General features: G+C 38.9%; 1 protein-coding gene across 1 annotated transcript in view; it reads left to right on the top strand.

Moving 5' to 3' along the window:
- LOC110378274 (mitogen-activated protein kinase kinase kinase 4) overlaps positions 1 to 27,418 on the top strand; it is a 65,186-nt gene that overhangs the window by 22,620 nt on the left and 15,148 nt on the right. The window contains exons 3-16 of the mRNA XM_064037915.1: positions 12,693 to 12,781; positions 13,086 to 13,222; positions 13,628 to 13,831; positions 14,394 to 14,554; positions 14,791 to 14,888; positions 15,457 to 15,644; positions 15,816 to 15,955; positions 16,956 to 17,170; positions 17,583 to 17,781; positions 18,128 to 18,242; positions 18,618 to 18,739; positions 20,473 to 20,632; positions 21,428 to 21,592; positions 22,097 to 22,233. Of these exons, the coding sequence (XP_063893985.1) occupies positions 12,693 to 12,781; positions 13,086 to 13,222; positions 13,628 to 13,831; positions 14,394 to 14,554; positions 14,791 to 14,888; positions 15,457 to 15,644; positions 15,816 to 15,955; positions 16,956 to 17,170; positions 17,583 to 17,781; positions 18,128 to 18,242; positions 18,618 to 18,739; positions 20,473 to 20,632; positions 21,428 to 21,592; positions 22,097 to 22,233 (2,130 nt within the window). The remainder of the gene's footprint in view (positions 1 to 12,692; positions 12,782 to 13,085; positions 13,223 to 13,627; positions 13,832 to 14,393; positions 14,555 to 14,790; positions 14,889 to 15,456; positions 15,645 to 15,815; positions 15,956 to 16,955; positions 17,171 to 17,582; positions 17,782 to 18,127; positions 18,243 to 18,617; positions 18,740 to 20,472; positions 20,633 to 21,427; positions 21,593 to 22,096; positions 22,234 to 27,418) is intronic.

Here is a 27,418-nt window from a genome sequence, read left to right as displayed (position 1 = left end):
GCACCTTACGTATGTGCTCGGCGAATGAGAGGCGCTGGTCTAAGATTACACCTAGATATTTGGCATGCTCCTTCCAAGGAATCGGCCTACCAAACATGGTGACTGACGGGGGCACGGGAGGAAGCCTACGGCGGGGCTCGAAAAGAGTATGGCCTGGCTTTGTCGGGGTGGAGTTCGATTCTCCATAGCCTAGTCCAGACACCTAGGGTGTTGCAATAGGCTTGGAGATGTCTCACTATGGCGGCTGGGCTGCGGCCTGAGCAGTAGATTGCCGTGTCGTCGGCGAATAGGGCTAATTGAACATGCTTGTTCTTAGGAATATCGCTAGTGTATAGCGTGAAGAGGATGGGGGAGAGTACCGAGCCTTGTGGGACGCCAGCTTTATAGGGTGGGCCGAAGAAAGAGTGCCGTCTATGCGATAGCGAAAGGTGCGATTCGACAAAAGTCTCGTAAGATGACGACGAGACGGTCTGGGACACCGAGTTGGTAAAGCTTGTAAATCAAGCCTTTGTGCCAGACTTTGTCGAATGCCTTTGCTATGTCGAAGAGAATCGTGCCGGTGAGTTGGCCACGTTGGAATCCGTGGCTCACACCTTCCACGATGCGGTGGACTTGTTGGACACAAGAGTGATGGGTTCGAAAACCAAACTGTTCTAATGGAATAAGACTCTTTGCTTCGACGTAATCTTTGAGACGCTTATAGATAAGTATCTCGTAGATCTTGCCGAACACATTGAGTAAACTGATAGGGCGATAGCTGGACGGGTCTGATTTTGGTTTACCGGGTTTGGGAATACCGATTACGGTTGCCTCTTTCCATGCCTGTGGGAACAGGTTATGGGTCATGGCGCAATTGAAGATCGCGGTCATGAGTATTACGAGGGAAGCGGGTAGGATTTTGAACACTTTATTGGTTATTCTATCTGGGCCCGGAGCTTTACGGGGTTTGAGACGTTTGATGATCTCTGCCACTTCGTCTGGAGTGACGGGAGGCAAGGGATCGTCGGGGTCTTCTTGCGGTGGTAGGGAGGATCTGCGTTCGACCTCGGCTTCGACCTTTAGTAGGTGAGCCGGGTCGACCGGTTGGGTACTAGGCGAGCATTGAGCCTCGAGGCTGTCGGCCAGACATTCCGCTTTTCATCGTCCTCGAAGGCGATGGAATTGTCGGGGCGTTTGATCGGCGGGGTGGAAGCTACTTCATCGGATTTGAGTTTCCTTTGAAGCTGCCAGAAGGCTTGATGAGTCGGCTCGAGTTCGCTCAGCGTCTTGTCCCAGCGCGTTTCACGCATCTCAGCAAGGCGTTCCTTTACAGCACGCTGTAAGTTACGCATGTGAGACTTGTTAGCGTCGCAGGAAAAGTACTGTAGGCACGGACAGCCGCGTTCTTCTCGGTCACCAGAGCACGCACGTCATCCGGGAGCTTGAAGCGATGAAAGCTCGTCGCTTCAACTCTACGTGAACACTTGTCCACGGTGGATTGTACGTGCTCGGTGAACGAGCCGATCGCGCCCGTCATGTCAGCGACTGAGTTGATTTCATCGGGAATTGATTCTAACTGGGCGGAGGAGGATTTCAAGCTTTCGCTTAGCATTCTCCAGTCCGTGACAATCTGGGTGGGAGGAGGGCGATCCGGGTCGAGTGGGCCTGAGCGCGAGGCTAGTTCCACAAGAACCGGTCTGTGGTCGGAGGTGAGCTCGTGTAGTACCTCGATCGAATGTAAACGTAAGTTTACGTTCTTGAGGAGCGCTACATCGAGAACGTCGGGAAGGTGGTCGACTATATTAGGAAAGTGAGTGGGATGCATCGGAGCGATGACATCGAAGTTGAGGGATTCACACTGATTGAATAGCAACCTGCCTCTTGGAGAAGTAGTGTTGCTATTCCAGGCGGGATGTTTGGCGTTTAGATCGCCTGCTATTATTACAGAGTCGCTCAGGCCTAGTAAGGCTCTGAGATCGTTCGTGAAAAGGATCGGGTCGTAGGACTGAAAGGATGAGGACGTGGGAGGGCAGTAGGCCGATACGAGAGTGATCGACTGGTGCTGGGACATGGCTAGTCGACAGATCGAGGCTTCAATGCAGCTTAAGTCGGGGGGAGTGATCTCTACACAATGTAGCGATCTTTTATAATAGATAAGCGTGCCGCCTTTGTGGCGTGTGATCCTGTCATTTCTAATTAACTTATAGTTAGCTATATTAGGGCCGCGTACACGCGGCTTTAGGAAGGTCTGCCCGATTACCAAAATATGCCCTCATTATATACGCTAGAGCGCGGGTAAGTAGTTCACAATATGGCCGATGCGACAGCCAATGGGAGCGAGGGGCGTTCCCGTGCCCTATGTATGGGAATCTTTCTTGGGCAGTTTTTAGGTGATTTGGCATACTTATAACGTTCCAGCTATGCCTATCCTATGCAACCCGATTTCCCTTATATTATACAAAAAATTCACCCTTAAAAACATCCCTTTTTAATTAGAAAACTTTAAAAAACTCAAACGGCTCTCGTTAAGGTAAGGTTTCGATAACATTCGGTTTAATTTGTCGATCATCCTACTAGCGCCGCTCGTGGCCAAAAAGCAAACTAGAATTCAACAATGGAAAAGTACCAATACCCTAGACTTACTATTTGAATCTATTTCTAGGGTTTCTAGGTTGCATAAGATAGGCATCCCACTTATATTTATTTACAAAACTTAGTGCTTAACAACTTATTTGTACTGACTATTTTAATTATGCAACCTTAGTATTCTATCTTTATAATTAAAACAACAGCAATATCTGTTTTTTATTGAAAACGTTAATCCTTAAACTAGGGCATACAAGTTACACTTAAAATTAGTAGGTACTTAGATACGCTTAACTATGTTACAATTTTAGTCTTAAACTTTAAAGGAATTAAAAACAACAACAGAAAATAGCTTTTAATTAACTACAGACATACTAACTATCATAAAACCTTAAAAAACTTAAACATTGATTATCACTGCTTTTATCACTTAGTTATCACTTTTACACTTATTCATCGTCGCCGACAGGTTCATTTTGGATTGGCGTTTTGATAAGTTGAATGCCCCTAGTTTCCGCACAAACTGGTAATTGGACCGCAACCTGGAGCGTCCCGACCTCTATATTTATCAAACAAGTTATTTCTCAGTTTTTTTTTATTATTATTTACTTTTGCATCATCAAGACTTAGGGGATTTATGTCGGGTGTGTCCCTAGCTCTTGAATTTACAACCACCGTTTAATTACTTAAATGGTTTCCATATCGCGCATGCTTGTTATTGTCTATTTATGGGCTTGTACTATTAATTAGTTATAAGTGCACTAGATAGTGCTGTTCTCGATAGATGCTTGTGGATAAATGCAATATACAAGCCATGCTTGCAGGTACATAGGTACTGTAGGAAAATTTAAAAGCTAATCTACAGTGGCTGTATTGTCGTTGCTAGTTTTGAAGATGTATGAAGTCCAATCACTTCGAAATAATTTTAGCGTAATTTTGGCATTTTAATTTTCTTTTGTTACACAATTGGTTGCTTGTTGTTGTGTGGGAGTAAAACGCGTTGGAAGCCAAACAAAAACATGTAACACTAAATCGGAATGGTCGCTGATTTAAATAAGTGATTCAATTTGTATGGCGGTCAATAGGTTAAATATCGATTCTGTTTTGATTTTCACAAAGAGGAGTGATGTCGGCTATTTTAAGCAATTCGCCAAATACAAGCAATGAGTGAGAATTCCAGTAATTTGCTGTAGTAAACCTGTTAATTAATTATGTAGCAAAGTGGTAAATAATGATAGTAGGTAGTTCAAAGGGATTCCAAATTAACTGTTCGGAGATTAGTGTAGCTACATAATGGTCGTATATTTCAATATTGCTGCCTGAATGTAAAGGCTATTTAAAAAAAGACCTGAACTTTGACACCCAAACTAAAGTGACATGTTGCCTGCATACAAAATTTAAACTTTACAATGAGTCTCATTAAAATGATATGATAAGATCCAATTATTGCATGGCATTTTGAGATGTATCAGATTAGAGAGATTATCAGGATATTCTTCTTTCGTAAGCAATGTCCTAGACACCAATGACAGAGTACCTAAAGGAGAAGGGAAACATCTTGAGGAAACCCGGACTTAAAGTCTGAAATCGCCTATCCGCCTTCAGCAAGCATAGGTATTCATGAACTCTCATTTCTTCTCTATATTAAAAGATTCCTGTGCCCTGTAGTGGGACGATAAAATAGCTGATGATATCATGTTAAACAGAAAAAAAGTATTCAAATATAAATTACGTTACTTATGCATATAGGTAAAGCGTACCATCGTAAAATTATCTAAATGTTGACTAGGCTGATACTACGACAGTTATTGTTTTATCTTAAGAAATAGTAGAGAAAAGTATTTATTGTGTATGCTTGAACCACCTAGGTCAACAAGTTTTTTCTATTTTTTTTTAGTTGAAATAACTTTGGCAAAGATAAGCGAGCTAGTTTGTCATGGACGATAATAGGTTTTGGATATCATTTGACTTTTTAAACGGTTTTATTTAGCTCACCCCGTTTGTTTTATTATTTATTCATTCTTTCTTCTTGGGTCAAATTTAGTAATTCAAATTTCACCCTCTTCCTGTCAACCGATTAATCTGAAATTTTGTATACACCTTTAATTCCGATGACAATACAATATATTAATATCAATAACATTGTAAATCCAATATGGCCGCTGGCACAAAATGGCGGATAACGTAGATTTTATCAATCCCATCAATATGGATCTCAAATGAAAGTTCTCAACCAGTAGAATACAATGTACTATATAAAATTAAAATCCAAGATGGCGGCCTCTACAAAATGGCGGATAACTAAGATTTTATCAATCCCATCAATATGGGTATCAAATGAAAGTTCTCAACCAGTAGAATACAATGTACTATATAAAATTAAAATCCAAGATGGCGGCCTCTACAAAATGGCGGATAACTAAGATTTTATCAATCCCATCAATATGGGTATCAAATGAAAGGGCTCAACAAGCAGGATACAATATACTATAAAAAATTGAAATCCAAGATGGCGGCCGCTACAAAATGGCGGATAACTTAGGTTTTATCAATCCCATCAATATGGGTATCAAATGAAAGTTCTCAACCAGTAGAATACAATGTACTATATAAAATTAAAATCCAAGAAGGCGGCCTCTACAAAATGGCGGATAACTTAGGTTTTGTAAATCCCATCAACATGAGTATCAAATGAAAGGTCTCAACAAGTAGAATACAATTTACTATGCAAAATTGAAATCTAAGATGGCGGATAACGCAGGTTTTGTCAATCCCATCAATATGGGTATCAAATGAAAGGGCTTCACAAGTAGAAAACTGTCAGTAACTCCAGCGAGGCCCAACAGGGCCAAGGCCTTCGGAAGAGTTACCGCGGCCCTGGTACATAAAAGGCCTACGACGGAACAAAACGGTTTTTAGTCAAGAGTCTGGCACTCCCTCACCGCTGCTGACCCACAGCAGGAGAGGTCATGTGATGATTTTTGGGGTTGTTACAAAAAAAAGTTTCTGGAAGGGCTATGTATTGAGGAATTAGATTGTAATAAATTGTCAGGTAAGAGACCGTGTAATAATGATGCACTAAATGAATTAGATAGAATGAGGAATATTCGGTAGGCATTTTCATTAAATACTAAAAACTAGAAAATAAAAATCGGTAAAAACTTTTAAGTTAAACGGTTTTATCTTATGTGTACTGAAAACTAGAAAATAAAAAAATAGTTACTTACCTGTCAACCTACGTAGGTAGTCCCGGTCATATTAAACTAAAATAAAAACGTGGGGCCCCTGTGAAATCCTACCTATGGCAAAGCATATCGTTATACTTTGGTAGATCATGAGCTCGGCGTTCGCTGGTGAAGCCGCTACGGCTGATTATTGATTGTCAAAATCTCCAGTTACGATTATAGTAAGCCGATGCAATCCACACCTATTATACCTCTAGAAGAAAGTACTACAGCAATAGTTAATGGGCCCCACGTTTTTATTTTAGTTTAATATGACCGGGACCACCTACGTAGGTTGACAGGTAAGTAACTATTTTTTTATTTTCTAGTTTTCAGTACACATAAGATAAAACCGTTTAACTTAAAAGTTTTTTTACCGATTTTTTATTTATCGTCATTCCTCAAAAGATTTGAAATTGTAAAAAAAATGTGTCGTCTTGTCAGCCGAAAGACGTTCACTGCTGGACAAAGGCCTCTCCTAAGGTTCGCTAATTTGCTCGATCTTCAACATCTCGCATCCACTGCTTCCCGGCGACCTTGGCCAGATCGTCCATCCATCTATTGGGAAGTATGCCAACGCTGTGTTTTCCGGGTCGTGGTCGCCACTCGAAAACTTTTCTGCTTCATCGGCCATCTGTTCTGTGAGCTATGTGTGTGTTTGTTTATCATATCTTGTTTATTAAATCAATGAATATAATATCGATGTAGTCCCTTGTAAACTAGTTAAAACCAGGTTGAACTATTTTCTTTTATTAGATTGCTAATTTCGTTTGTATTGGATACTACTGTTTATGTTTTACGTATTTAATACATATCAACATAGTTTATTAAACACTAATCAACTTAAGTGTGGAAGAAACCAGCTGTTTGCTTGATAAAATATACAAAGATACAGTTCCGCCAAGAAAATATAACAAAATATACAGTATACAATGAGTAGATAAGGCTATCAGTCTACTACGTATTGGAAGACGGGTGGTAACAGTGATAACTATGCCTTATGTTTATATTGTTCCTATATATAAATATCTTGAAAAAAGCCCGGGTAACTGACTTGTGGAGGTCAGTCGCTCCTTGTTAAACACTGGTACTCAGCTGTATCCGGTTAGACTGGAAGCCGACCAAATGGCTAGGCAGATGGGAAATGTAAATAGGTAACATTGCAGGAAGTTTTGGACGAGAGGGTGGTTATAGGTATGACGTCAATATTTCGAGGGCTATTAGAGCTATTTTTGGATAACGTACATAATTGGTTATGAAGTTATTGTATTTCGCTATTTTTGTGGCGACTATTATGGCTTTGTTGTTGTGGGTATAGCAATTTCGATTGCCCCTTCTTATTTCCAGCAGATCACTATTACATTGTCTGGCTTACAAATATTCCCAATTAGGCACAGGGGCTTAAGAAGAGCCCTTCTCTATTGCAAAGGTAGAATCTCTAGCTTTGTCAGCAATAAGTGATACTCCTAAAAATAACAAAATAAATATCCCCACTAACACCCCTCCTATTTATCAAAAGCCTAACCAGAAACGCAATTAACCGCAAAAATAATTAACAAATTCTTATCACGCACTGCAGATTGTTTTAGATACAATACTATGCACATCATTAATTAATGTACCTATTGTGTGATTGATCAACTACTTAACATGGCTGCCGCCGCTCTATGTGACGTCAGAGATATGGAGGGGGGGGAGCCGGGGTCATCAGGCCGCCCAAAATTTTATGTAACCTCAGTTATTAGCTGTTATTTGTATGGACAGGTTTCTTAAGTGTTGTCCAAGATATTTTAGTGATTAGTGCTCTGTGTGTGTAGATTTGTGTGTCTTGTGATTTTGTGAAAATTCTCGGCATCATTGAAGGGGACAGGTATTGTGGCTAATCTGTTTATTATAAGTTTAGTGATAACGATAACGCGGCAGAAATGAGTTGGAACACATGATCAATTTTGTTGAATAACATCGTAGTTAATTGTCATATGATTTTTTAAGGTTAAAAGTTTACATTGTACATAGTTCTCGTGTACATCAATATTTGCATAGCAGAGAAAACATAATAAATGACAGTATGAGTGACTGTGTGTAATTTCTTATTGCACTTAGGTACTTAACCTTTTTAGTATTTCCCCTATTCTATCTGGCAAATTATGACAAACCTATTTGTAAATTATTTATCGATCAAATTATTTTGGTGTGTCGACTTAGGAATGGGTTTCTAAAATCATGAAAACCATAGAATTGCAGATTGTTTACCCCAAAGAGTCGCTATTAGCCGGTTAGGTGTTCTATATCTTTGCCATACAATCTATGATGGACATTTGGGTGACAAAAGTATTTTTAAATAACTCAACCGGTCGAGTCTATAACCAATATTATTCAGATTGATAACAAGTAATAAAAATACAATGTGCAAGTGACGCGCTAGATAAGATAGCTCAACTTGTGTGTGAAGCTGTAATCGGCTTCAATGGGATACTTACTGATATTGTTGAAGGTTCATTTTGTTAAAAATACCGGATTATTGGCTAATTTACCGTCTCTAAATCTTCTGTTTATTAAGTGGGCTGCAGGTTTTAGACATAGCAAAAGGATGTAGTAGTAGAGCTTTCTCAAATGACGGCCTCTTAAGTGGTAATTTTCAAAAGCGATAGCTTCTGGATAACAGTGGGGCACGTCGGCTTCACGTCCCATCTCCCGTCTTCCAGACTGAAAGGCACTTACTTTCCCAGTGAAAATTAGACAAAACACTGTTTTAATTGCTGGCAAACGTCGAAATCAGTGTGGGATGTTTTGAAGGTTGAAAACTGCCCAGTCATTTGTTTATTTATACAAAGTGGTGTGTGTATTTACAAATGCTGCTTAGCAAGTTTTTTTTTATAGCCTCTATCGTCGCGGCTCGTTGATAGACAAATATCGTTGTGTGACACTATAGAGAGGTAATTTAGAATTTTGCTCATTAATATTATGAATTTCATTGCTACAGCATTTTTTAAATACTTAAAGTACCCATACATTTTTCTTCTTTTTGGGTCGTAAAGTTTGGAATTGACCTGTGAATTGAATTACCTTATATGATTTTTTCCATACGTTTAAGGACGTCCCGTATAATCGACGGGTAGTCTAATTCTTAACAATCCACTTAATACAACCCGGCCCGTGTAGGTAGGTGATTGGCTAAATGACGAACGTGACTAAAACCAAATGCCAAAATATTACGCAGACGAATAAATACTGCAAACAAAACACCAAATTATATCATCGAAAGGACTTATTACAATAAAATTACGACGTGATAAGATATTTTCAGGATATGACTCAGCTCACTCTTCGATCTAGAATAACAGAAGTAGGACATCGATAGATATTGAATTATTCACCGCATTGCTATGTGATAGTGTACGAAGAAATTTGATAATACTTTTCCGTTTGGGTTTAACAGAATTTTAAGATTTTGATATGCTGTGTCATTTCCTTATGAAAGTCTAGCCATTTTCCCGTGGGAACTGCTGCCCATACAGGGATAAACTAGCCTATTTTACTCGGGAAGAGTGTAGCTTTCCAACAGTGAAAGATTTTTTTAAATCGGTCTTGTATTTTTTGAGTTTGCTCATTACAAACAAGCAAAAATTATATTTTGTCCACTTCATTTTATTAGTATACACAAACCAAATAACATTCTTTTCCTCTTTATTATATTAGTTATTAGTACAGATAATAAACCACGTGAGATGTTCTCTCGATTTTCGGCCAATCGTAATATGCTAGATCTTAAACTAGGGTTATGATCTAACCACGGCAAATAGAAAAAAATTGCGTCAGCTTGAGATAACACAGATAAAAGGGAGCTTTATGTAAATATAAAATTAAAGACGTGTGCACACCGGTGCAATATAGCAACACTGTGTAAACAATATCTGAGGGTTCATTCACTGAATGATTATGGTAAATCGTTAAGCAAGTTGCGCCTGATCTCTCTCCGGTCGTGTCGGATTGCCGTCCCATCGGGTTATGAGAGTGAAGGAATAGGGAGTGCACCTGTGTCTGAGTAAATGCTTGTGCACTATAATATGTCCTGCGCAGTTGGCTAATCTCCTTACATGAGAACAGGTGCTGTAGCCAACAATCGGCTAGGAGGAGGACATGGTAAATCGTAAAAAAAAAATCCCAACCGGTTATTTTGTTAAAATTGCGACTTTTGGAACCGATGTCTGTGTTCTGAGAATCGTTTTCTAAGCCATATTTAAAGAAGTCATGTGTTTATCTATTATCATTTTCCTCAAAAACTACTGAACTAAAAAACGCTCTATCTTTATACTAGGAAGCTGCTAGCCTACCTTGAACCGTGTTCAACGAGTCATTTATCGTATGTACATTATTCTAAGAATGCGCAGGCGCCGGCTATTCATTCAAGTCATGCAAACAATCATGACCCGCCAAAATTTACCTGATACATGATACTAACTAGATAATAAAGTACCACTTAAATCCTGCTATTGCTAAATCATGTTCTATCGAATACTGAAAAAGGCCAGATAAATGCCAGAAATATATTTCACCATTATTAAATATTTTACAATATGATTGCATTATGTTGTGACACAGTATGGAGGTGTCAAAGTAAATATTTATTTATTTCTATATCATAGTATCAGGTATCACTCGTAGCAACACTACAGCTTTTATTTCTAGATAACGATCATGAATGGCATATTGTAAATTATTCACCAAATGTTTAATGAGTGACTTATAATAATCTAATCATAGTTTTAATCAAAACGTGACCAAAATCTGAAAAAGTACCGCTCGCAAAACTAGGTCCTACGTACTTCACGGATGTACACGAATGAGAACCATTTAGCCTTACCATTACCACCATTTACCTCAATAAATGCGCTGCGAAAACGTGACAGAATTTTCCAAATTGGACCAGTAACTTATTTTCTGGAATTAACTTAAACGAAATATTCACCTTGTATGATAGGTATAGTTAATTATCAGGTGTAACAATCATTTGGTGTCAGTTCACTGCTCTCTTCCGAGCTGGTACCAGGGACAATGATACCAACCGATGACAATAGGGCCCCATAGGCATAGTCGCCTTGAGATCTAGAGGCCGCCCCAAGACTACATGGCGTGATTAAGAGGCGAAAAAAATGAGGGAGTGCCAGATGTCGGAGAATGTCATAGCGAAGTGGAGAAGAAATGTAGGGAAGATGACCCCACCACCATAAGGGATACATATCAGGACACAGAGAGAGATGTCCAGTTGCCTTAAACAAAAGTGAAAATGTATTTGTATTTTGTATACCTTTACGGCCGGACTCTACCAAAGCGAAGCGGAGAAGTTTTTAAACAATCAATAGAATTTCTACTAGCAAACATATCTTCAATTGTATTCAAGTTGACTGTAGCTGCAGGCTCCTATTGCCTAAGCCTTCAACTAAAACTGGCTAGATATGATGCATAAAACCTTGGACTTTTTATTACTCTATTTAAAAATTTAAGTAGTACCTTTGTTCAAATGTTTTAGGCGTACTCATTCCTTTTAAAATGAACATGGTATGAATATCAATAGTTTCTTAATCATATTCTTCATTTCCTTGTAAACCCTTTTAAGTTGAATGAAACAATACCACTATTATGACAAGGTTTCTATCGATGATTAATAAGTATGCGATAATCCGTCAATTTGTAATCAACGGCTTGCTTATCTATAAGCTGTGGACAAATAGCAACATACCTACATAGATTAAATTATTTACATTTTAAATGAATTAATTAATATTAACAATACAAGGAGTATTGTAAAAGTATTTACTGTTAAAATTATTGTTGTACCTATAGATCGTTTTTAAAGAAAGTATGATCTTGAATTTTGAAGGTAGCGTGGTGAAATGATTTCCTCGTTAAGACGATCTTGTAGGTTCTGCATTCCAAGCCTGTACGGTGTGGGTTATAAACTGGCTTGATGAACATTAAAAACTGCATTCTTATATGTGACTTTTATGAGGATTCTTGTTACACCCTTGTTTTTATCTTTCAGTCTTCAAGTCTGGTTCTTGGTATCATCTTTTATTTCACGGGTACCTATTATCTAAACAAAATACTATAAACAGAAAAATAGTTTTTGTTTGTAATCTTTAAAGACTCCTTAAAAATACTCAACTCAATCACAATCGATACTCAACTAAAAATTATTTGATTATTGGTAAGCTACAAAGCTACACTATTCCCGGGTGACATAGCTTATATTGTATCCGTGTACGGAAAGATTTCCTGGAAAGCGGGTGAATAGTTGGTTTCTTATAAAATAAGTAAGAAACATAATTAAGATTGTAGTCAAAACTAGATTCCTTACTACAGATAAACTATTATCATTAGATGTTCATGATAATATGTAGCTACGTATCTAGAACAACTATGTACATATTTCCCAATATACTGTCCTTGGAACACTGAAATGGTATTTTAATGAGATATGTAATAGCGTGCCCGTTATGAAGTACATAATTGTTTAACACACGTTGACAGTAATTTATAGTTGCCCGGTGTATAAAAATAATGTCATGTGCACTATATTTATGTGCCATGGACTCATAATCCAATATTTGAATGTTCATGTGTTTAAACTTTTCAAATCATACCAGGAACAAAAGGAAAATTCAGAATTTTCAAAGTTCTTTTGACCCTTATTTTGAAGGTTTAATTCTGAGGCTTCCCAAAACTCCCACCCTTTGACAATCATTCAATGCTTTCGTATCGATCAATACAAAATTCATATTATTATCATCAATCATATCGATCAATATATTACGATTTCAAATATTTTTTTTGATCAACATCGACCATAAATCAATTATATTTCTTAAGCATGGCTACATTTTAATCTTGTTTTTGTTACAGGAACCACCTGGATGCTCCCGGCTTCCAGCGTCTGCTGCGAGAGAGGAAAGACGTCGTGGACCACCAGGTGCATGATCCCTCCTCTCCCAGTATGTATTAAATAATATTATATTGTCATTACTGTTCGATCACAATTTTTACTCAAATATTGTCCTGATAGTTTCAACCATTTTGTTTATTTGACACAACTTTTCCCTGCTCGCCGGCTTTAAGAAAAGTTAAATATAGGTTTCTCATACAAAACAAATTAAAGCTCTCGTATCTAAATAATGTCGGGATGATGTTCAGGTTGTTTTGTTCTGCAGTCATGATCGTCATACATTTTTAATGTTCGTGTATTTCGTAATTTGATTGTGTTGAGTAGGAAACTGACAATACCTTCTGATGTTTCAGTGCTGGACCGCCTGAAGAAGCGGTGCAGCCTCAAGCTGATCCGCTCCCGGGCGAGAGACAGCAAGCAGGACCTCACGCACGATGTGCGCGCTGACTCGCTGCCGTCTCCAAACCCCATGCCGGCTGTGCCCACATTAGTAAGTTTGTGCTTTGTAACTTTGTAGTTGAAAGAAGTAGACCAAGAGGATGATTGGTGTGACGACAATAAATAATGCTTTTGTTGGTGTTGCCGTAAGGAAATAAAAAAGTTTATAGTGACAGCTGTTTCCTGTGGTTTCTATGATATCACAGCTAATAATTATACAGCTAATGATTTTATACTAAGACTCTTGCTAGCCTACATAATACACGGGTTACAAAATCTGAAAAGTAGACCAGAATTTTAATTTTGACCTAAATATTTCTCTTAAATGATTTAATCTCTCTCCAATACCTATTATAGCTACGCCACCAATTGAATATCTTCGGTCTTAATTCCTCTTCTATTATCTTAGCCGTGCTCCACCCAACGTCACTAACACTTCCAATAGCTCCACTCTCAGGTGGAGTCATGTAGCCGGTTCATGTCGCTCACCTCGCGGCCGAAGCACCGCGAAGCCATCGGCCATGACACCCTGCTGCCGGACTGCGAGGAGAGGTGGCGCTGTGATGGCGATGAGGAACTGCCTCCCAGCCGCGTCAGCTTCCACAAGACCTTCAGTCTGCTCATCAATATGGGGAATATTGAGAAGGGCTGTAAGAGAGCCGTGAGTATTCACATATTTTAAGTTTTTCAATTAAATAAGCCTTGAAATCTAAAAATGTACAAAACTTAAATAAAATCTGTGAATTGATCTTGTTTTCATTATAAAAATAATCTGAATAAGAAAAGTAAATCTGGGTATAGTTGTAAGAGTCTCATGGTCCTATGGTCCTGGCTTATGCGTTAAGTATATAAAATTGTGTTTGCCTTCCCTGAAGTGGTAGTCAGAAATTGTCCCTTTCACATCGAGCTATCAATCATACTAAGTAATTGCTATCATTCAAATAACAATACATCAATAAAACATTTATAGACCGTTCAAGTACTATCTGCATATGACATGCATGACTCACCTAAAGCAAGTTTTCGTTGAGACTAAGGTTGAAATTCGGCATGCTCTGCAGTACCTCTTTGTAGTCTGTGTTTTGACAGTTAAAAACGATTGTAAGACAAAGTGAGTCATTCATGTAATTAGTCGACAGTACACACCAAACTACATATTAATTGAAGACATCATCCACATACAAAACCTTCTCAAGATATGATAAAAATCATCTCCTCCTCAGATAAGCCGCGAAGAGCAAGTCTGGCAGAACGAGCTCAAAGACCTCATCTGGTTGGAGCTGCAAGCCAAGCTTGCGGGGAGAACTCTTGCGCAGCAGGACGCGTATCTATGCGCCCAGAGGAACATCGTGCCTAAGATTATTAATAATATTTTCGAATATAAGTAAGTGCTTATTTAAATATTTTATAGACATAGAAGGCTCACATGGTAGCTGTATGAGGTTGAAAGATTGTTAGAAAAGTTATTAGATGTAATGTAAAATTGCATCTCAATACAATAGAAGCCAATCCCAAAGAATATATGTATGTGATAAGCTAGAAGTGCTACCATGCAGCTAAGATTAATTGTGAGAAAGGAGACATCTGTGTTTATTTAAAAAATGTAATAATTATTTCCAGGTTTGTAAATAAGAATCCGTGCAGAGCGAATAGCAAGCGCACGTTGAACTTTGTCACCTCACAGGAAGATCTTACAGTTCATGAGGAGATTAATGAAGGTATGTTATTTACTGCTGCTATTTTTTTTCCAATAGAGATCGTAGCATGAGAGTAGCCGTAAATTATTTCATTTGTTTTACTTTGAATAATATTAATATGGATATTCAAGATTCGATAAATATCTAAATTGGACGTAGATATGCAGAAACGTTCCAACCCACAAGTCACCCGAAATCGAGTTATTGTGATTGAACAGCCTAAAATTTAGCATATGGTTATCTAAACTCAATATAATTCAACAATAAAACCTGTAGTACCTTTACTAGTTAGAATAAAAAAGAATACAACGTTCTGCTTATATCATAAGCATTTACGCGTACAGTGGGTTGGAACGTTTCTGCATTAATATCATACAGAGAATTCTTGTTACTGTTTATTTGTTCCTGCCGAAGGGTTCTAAAGCTACTAAACTGATTTGAACTTTCACTATTGGGAAGCTGTACTATCCATAAGTGACGTAGGCTATATTATCCGGATACGCGAAGTAGTTTCTACAGGCTAAAATAATAACCGAAAGTTTCTATTGAATATACTGTATAACATATTTATATGTATTTGTATTTCTAGAGGAGCAGATGTTCGGTTGCCTATCATTCGAGTGCGCGTACTGCGCGGCGGCGGTGGGCCGCGCCATGCGCGAGGTGGCGGCGCTGGTGGACTCCTTCTTCAACGCCGTGGCGCTCTACCCCTCCTCCAGGAACATGACCGTCGAGCACCCGCAGATAGCCACGCAGATGTTTAAGAATAGGATTAAGGTGACCAATTTGTGCTGTGTTCTTGTTGAGTAGTGGTTGTTAATATTTGGTTATATGCTACTAACCAATACATAAAGTACTTTGCTCTTACCTCCCTTCCATTTCCAATAGCCATTATCCAAGGTCATAATCCGTATATCCCAGATAATTAAGATAATATTTCTCCTCCAGGCGATGTGCCTCTGGTACAACATGGCACTGCACATGCGGCTGAAGCTGGTGGCCATGCGAAGGATGCTGCGCTCCATCCGCCTCAAGAGCCAGCGCCGCGGGGCCCAGCATGCCACCTCCGTGGACTCCAGCATCAGCAGGTAATGTGGACTAACTTGTATGTCGATGTGCCTCTGGTACAACATGGCACTGCACAAGAGCCAGCGCCGCGGGGCACAGCATGCCACCTCCGTGGACTCCAGCATCAGCAGGTAATGTGGACTAACTTGTATGTCGATGTGCCTCTGGTACAACATGGCACTGCACAAGAGCCAGCGCCGCGGGGCACAGCATGCCACCTCCGTGGACTCCAGCATCAGCAGGTAATGTGGACTAACTTGTATGTCGATGTGCCTCTGGTACAACATGGCACTGCACAAGAGCCAGCGCCGCGGGGCCCAGCATGCCACCTCCGTGGACTCCAGCATCAGCAGGTAATGTGGACTAACTTGTATGTCGATGTGCCTCTGGTACAACATGGCACTGCACAAGAGCCAGCGCCGCGGGGCACAGCATGCCACCTCCGTGGACTCCAGCATCAGCAGGTAATGTGGACTAACTTGTATGTCGATGTGCCTCTGGTACAACATGGCACTGCACAAGAGCCAGCGCCGCGGGGCACAGCATGCCACCTCCGTGGACTCCAGCATCAGCAGGTAATGTGGACTAACTTGTATGTCGATGTGCCTCTGGTACAACATGGCACTGCACAAGAGCCAGCGCCGCGGGGCACAGCATGCCACCTCCGTGGACTCCAGCATCAGCAGGTAATGTGGACTAACTAGTTCTAAGTGTCAATTCACTCCTATTGCGAAGAATGAAAGGAGGGCCTCGTAGCTGAGTAACAGCCGCACGGGTTGATTGATCATAAGGTTAAATAACACCCGACGTGGTGCTTTCCGTGTATGAGTGACCATCTTGTCATGACAAGTTTCTCCGTTTTTCGGAAGACACCTTGAATTGGTGGGTCTCTGCTGTCACTTGAACATCTAAGAAATTACACTAGTAGCCGCCTGACACTTATACTTGAAAATCTGTTACTTTAACCACAAGACTCTCACGTGTACGTACACAAAAACTAACTCTAGTTTTCTTCTGCAGACAATCCTCAGAAACACGTCCGTGCCAGGTGCGATTCAACGTCAGCAATCCATCCGACTCCAGCAGCAGCGACTGCAGCGGACAGTCGGGAGGCTCCGTCAAGGAGGAGCCTGGTGAATGTGAGGAGAAGGAGGGAGAGGACGGACATAAGCAGGAGGGAGAGGAGGGACAGGAGGACAAGGGGACTGATGATGTTGATAGTGGAGTTGATTCTAGTGAGTTGTGCTTTTTTATTTTGTTTTTATAAAAACTAGTTATTATGTATGTTTATTTATGGTACCTGGATAACAATTCAATATAATAAAATATCATTATTTTTTAAAATATCATTTATTTGCTGGTATTTATCTTCATCACAATTGTTGTGCCACTATAGAATTTAGCTGCAATGAAAAGCGCCTGACACGATTTACTGCCCATCTTTGTTTTACAAGGTTACTTGGTTTTAGCCAGCCTGTAGTTATTGATCTTTACCATAATAGTTATAGTATATAAATAGTTCCATATAAATAGTTAGCATGTTTTCTCCTTCCGTACTCTTCTATTAGCCGTCATCTCACTAGTTTTTTTTTCTAGACATACTGACTTTCACACCATAAAATTAACATTTAAAATTCCCAATTCCAGAGAGCATAGCGTCCACAAACGGTCTCCCAACCCCGGACATATCCTCAGCCTACAAGTTCGGCGACCCCTACACGTCCAACGAGAGCGGCTACATGTCCAGCGAGGGACCGCCGGTGGCTAACGACGCGTTTGACATCGGACCTCTGACGGAGCTTACTCATATGAGACTGCTTGACAAGTGTAAAGTTTCTTTGTATAGGTAAGTGGGACAAATGTGCTGTTTAGACATGTAAAATTTTGAGGAAAAGCAGTTAATTCAATCAAATAAAGAATAGTAGATTATTTTCTATACATATTATAGAAAAACACGAGAAAATACTTCGAGCTATATTATTACCTCTATATTATTGATTTTTTCACTACGAAATCGGTAAATAAAATGGTGTTTTGATGTTTTACATTCGATAACATTCGATATGCGGCGTGATCTTATCGATCGCGGTAATAATATAGCTCAAAATATTTTTTCATTTACGTATGATTTCTATTGTAAAATAACAAGAAGAATAAAGTGAAATATTGACTAATAAATATATTCTGTTCAGGGACTACCACCAAGAGATCCTGAAGACGCAAGGCGTGAGGCGCTGCATGATGTTCATATACAAGATGAGGATGAACCTGCTCGACAAGGTCTATCTCACGCTAGAGAAACCTGAAGTGAGTACATTGGAAAGCATTAGAAAGAAAAGCATATACGCGAGATATTATGGCTATTTTGATACTGATACATTCTTGAACATACACTGCTCGAACATGTGCCATATCCCCTCGATAGATACTAGATTTGAAGCTTTCAACTTCTGCTGGTAAATAGAAAAAAAAAAAAAAAAAAATTGGCAAAATGATTTCGCAACCTATAATTTTGCTAGAAGTTACATTTAAAACTGACTAATAAAAAGTGATGCGTTCGCACTGAAATCTAAGACCCTTTTTACTCAATCACGAAAAATAATATTATTTTTTCACGTCGATGTCGCACAATCTTCAAAAGTCAGTTTCAGATCTATTTTATAATTTCTTCGTTTACCCTAGACGGTGAATTCAGAGAACCTTATCGAGGAGGATGGTGAAGAAGTGTTCGAGGACGCCGCAAATGAACGACCTGACTCCGAGAGACAAGATGAAGATGAAGTCAAGACTTATGAGCTAAGCAGGTCAGTACAGTGTGGTTGTTTGTTACTGTAGCGCGTAGCGCGCTCGGTACTGGGATATTTGGGATATTGAAATTGTCACTTCTATCCCAATTGATAAAATAAACAAAGTTATTTAAAAAAAATAATTAAAATATTCCGAATATCCCGGTACCGAGTTGAGTTGAGAAATTGTGCTCTACATACATGTTCTGTTTGGATGTTTATACCTGTTTATATTAACTTGTGGAATTGTGCAATAATTTCCTGTTTGAGTAGATTGTTTGGTCCCTACGTATTCCCTTTTAAATATATAACACAGTTATGCCTTTTCTCCTGCAACCTAATTATGAAAATAATTTAAGAATATTTATTTATCTCTCTATTTACCAAAATTGCAACTAAGAAATATTAATTTTTATAAAGTATTTTTAATATATTAAACTGCAACGGTGACTTTTATGAGCACACTATCGTCTAAATTTAGTTTTTGTCCAGTTTATTGGAGTGTTTTCCTTTACCACCCAAAACAAAAATGTGAAAGACTGCCAAGTTCGATAATATGGGAATGCTTCGCCTATAAAAGAAGTGAGATCTGAATAAGTACCAAGTTCCATACACATACCTCAGTTAAAAATAGTTACTTTTTAATGATGTTACTTGGCAAGTTTTCATACACCTTGTTATAAACCTACTAAACACAATGAATCAAGTATTTAATATTCTATTAAAACTTGCCAAGTAATCATCATTAAAAAGTAACTATTTTTAACTGAGGTATGTGTATGGAACTTGGTACTTATTCAGATCTCACTTCTTTTATAGGCGAAGCATTCCCATATTATCGAACTTGGCAGTCTTTCACATTTTTGTTTTGGGTGGGATTTCATTTATTTTTGTAAGGTTGTTTATTTTATTTTTTTCTTATGATGAAGTTAGTTAAAGAAATGTCTCATTTATACTATATTTTAGACTTTTTAATATGCACTATGTTTTTTACAAAGAAATGAACTAGATTAACTAAATGGACTAGATTTACCAACTGACTGACATGACATGTTATCATATATTATGTTCGTGGATCAAAGTTACATATTCGTTATTTTCGAAAGTGATTCACACTTGGCCGTTATCAGATTTTTACTTTACTTTGACTAAATACAAACCTTTGTACCATTCGAAGATATATTATATAAATATAGATAAATTTAGTTCGTTTTAGTTCCTTAGGGGTATAAATTTACACCGGGTATAAAACACCTTCATTATTTTGAAACCGTCTCACACTTTTCCATTTTCAGATTTTTCCCTTTACCTTGACATAAAGACCTACCTCCATGCCAAATTTCAAGTCCATACGACCATTGGAAGTGGTCTAGGTTTTTGATGAGTGAGTCAGTGAATCAGTCAGTCAGTGAGTGTATAGCAAAAATAGCGATTTTCTGACGTCAATATCTTAAGACCTACAATAGATATATCAATGAAATTTTGTATTTTAGATAAGTGAGGGGGTCTTAACAGATACTAGAAATTTGGTATGCGTAAATAAAATAGATTTTGAGTTACAGGGGGGTCGAATTTGGCCCGAAATGGTTCGTGTAATATAACCCACGGCCGGTGTGTCGCTTTTTTTGCTCGAACTTGGCGGACACACTGCCGTGTGTCTAGATATAAGAGCAAAATCTAACTTTACTTACCAAAGTAACCTAATCTATTTGTTTTACCCACACCACTACTCCAATACCCTCAACCCTCAGATACGGCTGCTGGTCGGAAGAGTGCCGCTCCATGCGCCTGCCCTCGTACCGGTCCCACTTCCTGCTGCTGTCCAGCCTGTGCATGGAGGCCGTGCACGACTACCTGTCCTTCCGCCTCGAGGCCAGGCCGGAGCATCCCTCGTGTCTTACTGTTAAACAGGTAATGTGTGCCGCCAAATAGTTTTATTTATTTATGTTAGCCATTTGACACTAGTGTTTGGTTTATATATTTTGACGTTGAAATCAATTTGTTGGTAACTTAGGATAAGAAAACTCGACGAGGATTCTATTCAGTTTATTTCTCACTGCGTTAGAGAGCGTTTCATTTTTTAGTGCAGCGGTGATCACGAATTGATATAAGTTGTGTATTTTATGAATAAAGCAAATATTTTTTTTTATATATTTTTTTATTTATTTTAATTTACAAAGGTAGCCATTTTATGTGCTAAGCCTAACAAAACCAAATATTTAGGAGCTGTTTGATACTAATATACTGATTAGCTAATTCTGTTTGATTTGGTTTACTTGCTGCATCATATTACTCGTTTAATAATAATGTAGAGCGGATTTTGGAATGCAGCGCTTGAGTAACTGCTGAACAATATTTTTATATATTTGATAAATGATCAAGAAATTATATCATAAGCGAGCATACACATAAATTACATGGTTGCATATGAAACTAACATAATAATATTGTAATTTTTAAACTGCGTTAAGTGGGTGTCTGTGATGGGTAATTGACGCGTAGGTCAACGGGTTCTGTCTCACGGAGGCCCCGTTCGTTGCATGGGCGCGGGGCCCGTGACCTCCACGTGACGGATTCCCGCGTTAATGCCCGCTTAACGCAGTTTCAGGCTTAAATCTGACACTGCTGTTCATGGCACTCTCACGTCTCGATGCTAACGTGATGTTTATTTTAACATGAAGTGTAATTAATTTCGTGTCTCCTTAGCTGATCCACGAGCTGCGCGAGGGTCTGGACATCGCGTCGGAGATGCGCGCGGACTTCGCGCTGCACGTGCGCGCCGCGCTGGGCGGCCGGCCCCCGGGGCCTGCTGCCAGGGACCTGCTGCTGCTCACCGGCACGTTTGATGATACCGTGGAGACGCTGCTTAAGGTAGGCATGAAATGTCGAGGTTACAGGATAATTAGAATGAGTTACCGCGACCTTGGTACATAAAGGGGCTTAAGAAAGAACATGATGGGTTTCAATAAGTAACAGTGCTGCACGCATAAAGTATTGTAAATGTAAGCTTCCATCGGTGTACGGCACTGCGACGCAAACCAATGTCTTCTGATTTCTACTCCCTCTGCCAAAAAGTAACAAATTTCTACAATATGTATTCAAGAAATTGCAACCTTTGACTGCTAACACATATGCTAAGCAGTGAACTTGCATGTAGTGGAAAATACGCTATTTAATGTGTTATTTTCCGTAGATATTATAATAGTGTAGGATAAAGAAAAATGCAAGCTGCACTTTTGTTTTCAATCTTCTACTTTTGTGGTAAATGATGATATCAACTCACTTTCTGCTCTATCGCACTACTCTCTTACTTTATCAATATGATCGCGTTGATGTGTCAATGTCAATAATATATTTATTTCGTCATATTTCCAGCAATACCTCTCATACCTCACAACGATGTCAGTGACGGAGCACATGCCGCGGTCCCGCCTGCAGGCGGAGTGGGCCTTCACCGCGCAGCTGGCCAAGCGCATCAAGTGTGCCGCTGTACTCGCGCCGCTCACCTTCTCGTATGTATCATCATCATCATCATCTCAGCCATAGGACGTCCACTGCTGAACATAGGCCTGTCCCTTAGATTTGACAGATACCTGTTGGAGGCGACAGGTCGTCTGTCCACCTTGTTGGTGGACGATAGTAGATTTGTTTTATACTAATTCCTCTGAAAAAGAAAACCAGCTTACTTTATTCCTTATCTCTCTTTTCACAAGCTTTGCTATACCTTTTTTTAAATACTACTTGGTCACAAAGAACAATGGGGGACTCAACGCCTTAGGCTTTCTCTACCAGTCTACCTTTGGGTGGTGGAGAGGAAGATCTGCCCTATTTATACCTATGTAAGATGTACCTATAAGTAAATCAAATTTCGATTTTTAGCCAAATCAACAAATAGGTGATTGATATCCTCCGTAAGATTATAACTTTATAGTTTGGGAAACCTATTTTTAATTTTATTACAATGTTGAATCATAGCCACATATGTCAATGTTTTAACTAAAAAAAATTGTTACCACACTAACAATCGTCAACTTTATTATCATTGTTCGTGCGACGGAACGCCGCCGTCGGGCGAGCCAATGTTGAGACCAGAAGTTACGCATAGACAACGCACACGCCGTGATTCGTTTGGACAAGAAAACTTTCTGCAGAAATGTCAAGATGGCCGCGGCCAATTTGCTCTCTCCTCGGCACGTCTCAATTAAAATATTATAAATGTGTAAGTACGCTTAATATCGCAGTGATTTCCAAAAAAGTTCAAGTCATAACGCCGTCGCAACATAATAAGTGGACCTTCTTCGTCGGATCGTACGCGAAAGAACAATATTTACGAAAAGTGTTGTATGGACGCACGTGGTGTGGTGGCTTGGCGTAACGTGTGCTGCGAAGTGAGACGTGCCAACTTATCCTATTCCTTTTGCATTTAAGTCCTATCCCTTTTCCAATCTGATTTTCGGTTCTTCTTCCATTGTGTTTATAAAATTTTCGCATGTCAAGCTTGCACGGTGTGGGGTGATGCGCATACGCTTCAGCTCGCCCGCATAAGGAACGCCTGTTAGCTAAGTAACCGCTGGAAACCGTGAGTACCGAATACATTTATTTATCAAGCTAAAATGGAATCATCAGATAAAATGGATAAAATGCTAAAAGATTTAAAAAAGAAGCGTGCATCGACAAGATGTCGGCTTACTAATTTCAAAAAATATGTGTCTTCGTTTCAAAACGTGAACTTGTCATTTCAACAGCAAGAAGAGCTAAAATTACGCGTCACAGGTGCTCAAAATATCTTGTTAGATTTTAATGAAGTTCAAGGTAAGATAGAAGATATCTGTTCTGAGTCAGAAATTGACATGCAGCTCGAATCGCGCGAAGAGTTTGAGCAAGAATACTACAAGGTTCTTGCCCTTGTCAAAAGCATGGCAGGCTCTGATGAGGGATCTCTGCAAGATTTGCCGAGTAACAGTACTGCTAAAATAAAGTTACCAACCATCACAATTCCTAACTTTGATGGAGCTTATGAGCAGTGGCTAGAGTTCAGGGACACATTTTTGTCACTAGTTCACAACTGTCGCAGTATAACACAAATTCAAAAGTTTCACTACCTGAAATCCGCACTTAAAGGAAGCGCTAAAGCTGTAATAGAATCATTGGAGTTCTCCGCTGACAATTATAACATTGCATGGGAATTGTTAATCAATAGGTTTGATAATACTAGGCAATTGGTTCACAATCATGTAAAGTCCATGTTCACAATTCAAGCATTAACAAAAGAATCTCCGGTGTTATTAAGAAAACTAATTGACAACATTTTGAAAAATCTCCGTGCATTAAAACTATTAGGTGAACCAACTGAGCACTGGGATACATTAATTATATATATTGTAGTTTCCAAATTAGACCCCATCACGGAGCGTGACTGGGAGGAACATAGAATTAATTTAAACACTGGTAATAATTCAAAGTCAATAATTAAATTGGAAGATTTATTACAGTTTCTTAGGAATAAAGCTGAAATATTAGAGACTCTCATAGTATCACATAGCAAAATAAATACAACCAGTGGATTTGAAAATAAAAAACAAACAAATAATATTTCCACATCTAAAGTTCATTGTAATGTAGTTATGTACTAATAAATCTAACAATAAATCACAATCTAAGTCTACAAAGTTCTACAAAAATTGTTTAATGTGTAATGAAAAACACCCTTTGTATTCTTGTCAAAGTTTTCTTGATTTAAGTGCGGAAGATAGATTAAAAATAATTAAAGACAAGAATTTGTGTATAAACTGTATGCGTTCCGGCCATTCTGTAGGTACTTGTGTCTTTGGTCCGTGTAGAAAGTGTGACAAAAAACACAATTCATTAATTTGTGAGGTTGCTAACTGTAAGGATAAAAGGTCAATGACATCTAGTGAGCAATCAGCTGTTAGCAATTCAGAGCTTGACACTAGTAATATAACACATAGTAACTCGTTACAAGTACACAATATTCAGGCGGGCTGTAACAATGTGACTAAAGTTGTCTTATTATCAACTGCCATTGTCGATGTACGTGGCCAATCGGGTGAATACCATAAAGCGCGCGTTATACTGGATAGCGGAAGTGAACGTTCATTTGTTTCGCAATTTTTCATAAAGAAATTAAAACCTAAAATTATACAGTCCACTCAAAATATACATGGTGTCGGAAACTTAATAACACAGTGTTCGCAATCCTGTACTATTGAGTTTCGGTCACAAAATGGAAGTTTCACTTCGCGTGTTCAGTGTTTAATTCTCCCGCAAATATCATCAAGGTTACCTACAACAACTTTGAATATAAATCATTTCAGTATACCGGACAATATCACTTTAGCTGATCCAAAGTTTTACGATAGTCAACAGATAGATATGTTGATAGGTGCGGATTTGTTTTGGGAGGTTATTTGTGAAGGTAAAATGCGACTTACAATCGGCCCTTACCTTCAGAATACAAAGTTAGGTTGGGTCGTGTCTGGTTCAATTCAATGTTTAAATAATCCACCTATTAAAAATGTTTCATGTAATTTTACACAGTCATCAATATCTGATGATGATTGTTCATTAGATCAATCTTTACGCAAATTTTGGGAAATAGAGGAGGTGACCGTGAATAATAATAATATCGGCACCGACGAGGAACTCGCATGCGAAGAGCATTTTACCAAAACAACAAAGCGACTGGCTGACGGGCGCTTCTATGTGCGAGTGCCATTCAAGCGTTCGCCTGATTGCTTGGGCGACACTCGTACTCAGGCCGAAAACCGGTTTTACTCGTTAGAAAAGAAATTACTACGTAATGCCAAGTATAAACAAATGTATAGTGATTTCATACACGAATACATTGACTTAGGTCACATGAGTCTTGTTCAAACGTATAGTACACCGCATTATTTTTTACCTCACCACGGAGTGTTGCGTGAAAACGCTACTACTACTAAATTGCGTGTCGTTTTTGATGCCGGAATGGTGTCGAGTTCAGGTATTTCTTTAAATCAAATACAGATGGTTGGTTCCGCCATTCAAGGTGATTTAATTTCAATTTGCGGATCGAACAATATCCATGATTTAAACGCAATTTGCGAGGGCACTAGTCACGTGTTACAGTCTGCATGTTTTATTTTACGTAAATGGGTTTTTAACTTTGACCGCGCGAACCCTAATGATGTGCAGAATGTTACTATAGTCTGTTTTTTAATCTCGTAGACTAAATTGACACTTGCAAAATGTCAAACTTTCTAATAATTTTGCTAGCTCTGTGGTGCAGTGTTGTACTTACGACACCGGTTCGTTAAATCGTAACTTTTTATCTATAATAGACGCACTAATAGACGCGATAACGCATGGCTTTGCGTGGTCGGATATCCCTGGCAGTTTGTAGCACGTCGTACAGCCATGTGTACGTACGTGAATTTTAAATATAAAACTTTGAATGAATATTTAATTCGTCTATTATAGATAAAAAGTTACGATTCAACGAACCGGTGTCGTAAGTACAACACTGCACCACAGAGCTAGCAAAATTATTAGAAAGTTTGACATTTTGCAAGTGTCAATTTAGTCTACGAGATTAAAAAACAGACTATAAGCGACTCGCAACTGGCGATAACACTCAGAACAAAACTTTAGGTATTGGTTGGAATAATGCGTCGGACGAATTGAACTACTATTCGCAAATAAAATCAGACTCAATTATTATTAGTAAACGCATTATTTTATCGCACGCAGCCCAGATTTTTGATCCGTTAGGGTTAATAAGCCCGTTTATAACAATAGCCAAGACATTGTTACAAAAATGTTGGTTATTAAAACTAGATTGGGACGAACCTGTTCCTAGTGACGTAGCTTATGTCTGGAACCGGTTTACTAGCAACTTATCTTCGCTTGGCAATCTACGTATACCGCGATATGTTATGTGTTGTGACCCAATACATACTGAACTACATATATTTACTGACGCCTCGCAGGTAGCGTATGGTGCCTGTGTTTACGTCCGCACTATTAATAGTGAATCTGTCGTTACGGTGCGCTTGTTATGCGCTAAGGGTAAGGTCGCACCTACAAAACCCACAACTATACCTAGGTTGGAGTTGTGTGGCGCGTTATTAGGAGCGCGATTATATTCCAAAGTCATTGGCTCTCTACGTTCTACAGTCAATAATGTCGTTTTCTGGACTGATTCCACCGTTGTTCTAGGATGGTTGGGTATGCCTCCTAATTTACTAAAAACATACGTCCAGAATAGAACGGCAGAGATCCATGACCTAACCAAGGAGCACCCATGGAGACATGTCTCTGGCAAAGATAATCCTGCGGACTTAGTGTCGCGAGGAGTATACTTAGATACACTTAGTTCTTCATCATTATGGTGGGACGGCCCACAATTTTTACACAATATAGACTTTGAAATAAAAAATATATCAAGTAATAATAACGTAAATTGCGACTCAGAGTTGCCCGAGTTAAAGTCTAATGTTCTTTGTCACATAGTTAATCAGTCAATTGATGACAGTTTATTTCCATTTTCCAAGTTTTCTCAATATTTAAGATTGAAGCGTTCTGCTGCTTATTTATTTCGATTTATTTATAATACGCGCAATAGAAATAATAGGCGAACGGGCTTATTAACCGTCACGGAGCTCGAATATGCGGAACTTGCTTTGGCTAAATTGAGTC

This window comes from Helicoverpa armigera, chromosome 14 (genome assembly GCF_030705265.1).
Source record: "Helicoverpa armigera isolate CAAS_96S chromosome 14, ASM3070526v1, whole genome shotgun sequence".
NCBI classification, from domain to species: domain Eukaryota; kingdom Metazoa; phylum Arthropoda; class Insecta; order Lepidoptera; family Noctuidae; genus Helicoverpa; species Helicoverpa armigera.
The sequence above is the reverse complement of the archived record's forward strand: the minus strand, read 5'-3'. Positions and strand labels throughout refer to the sequence as shown.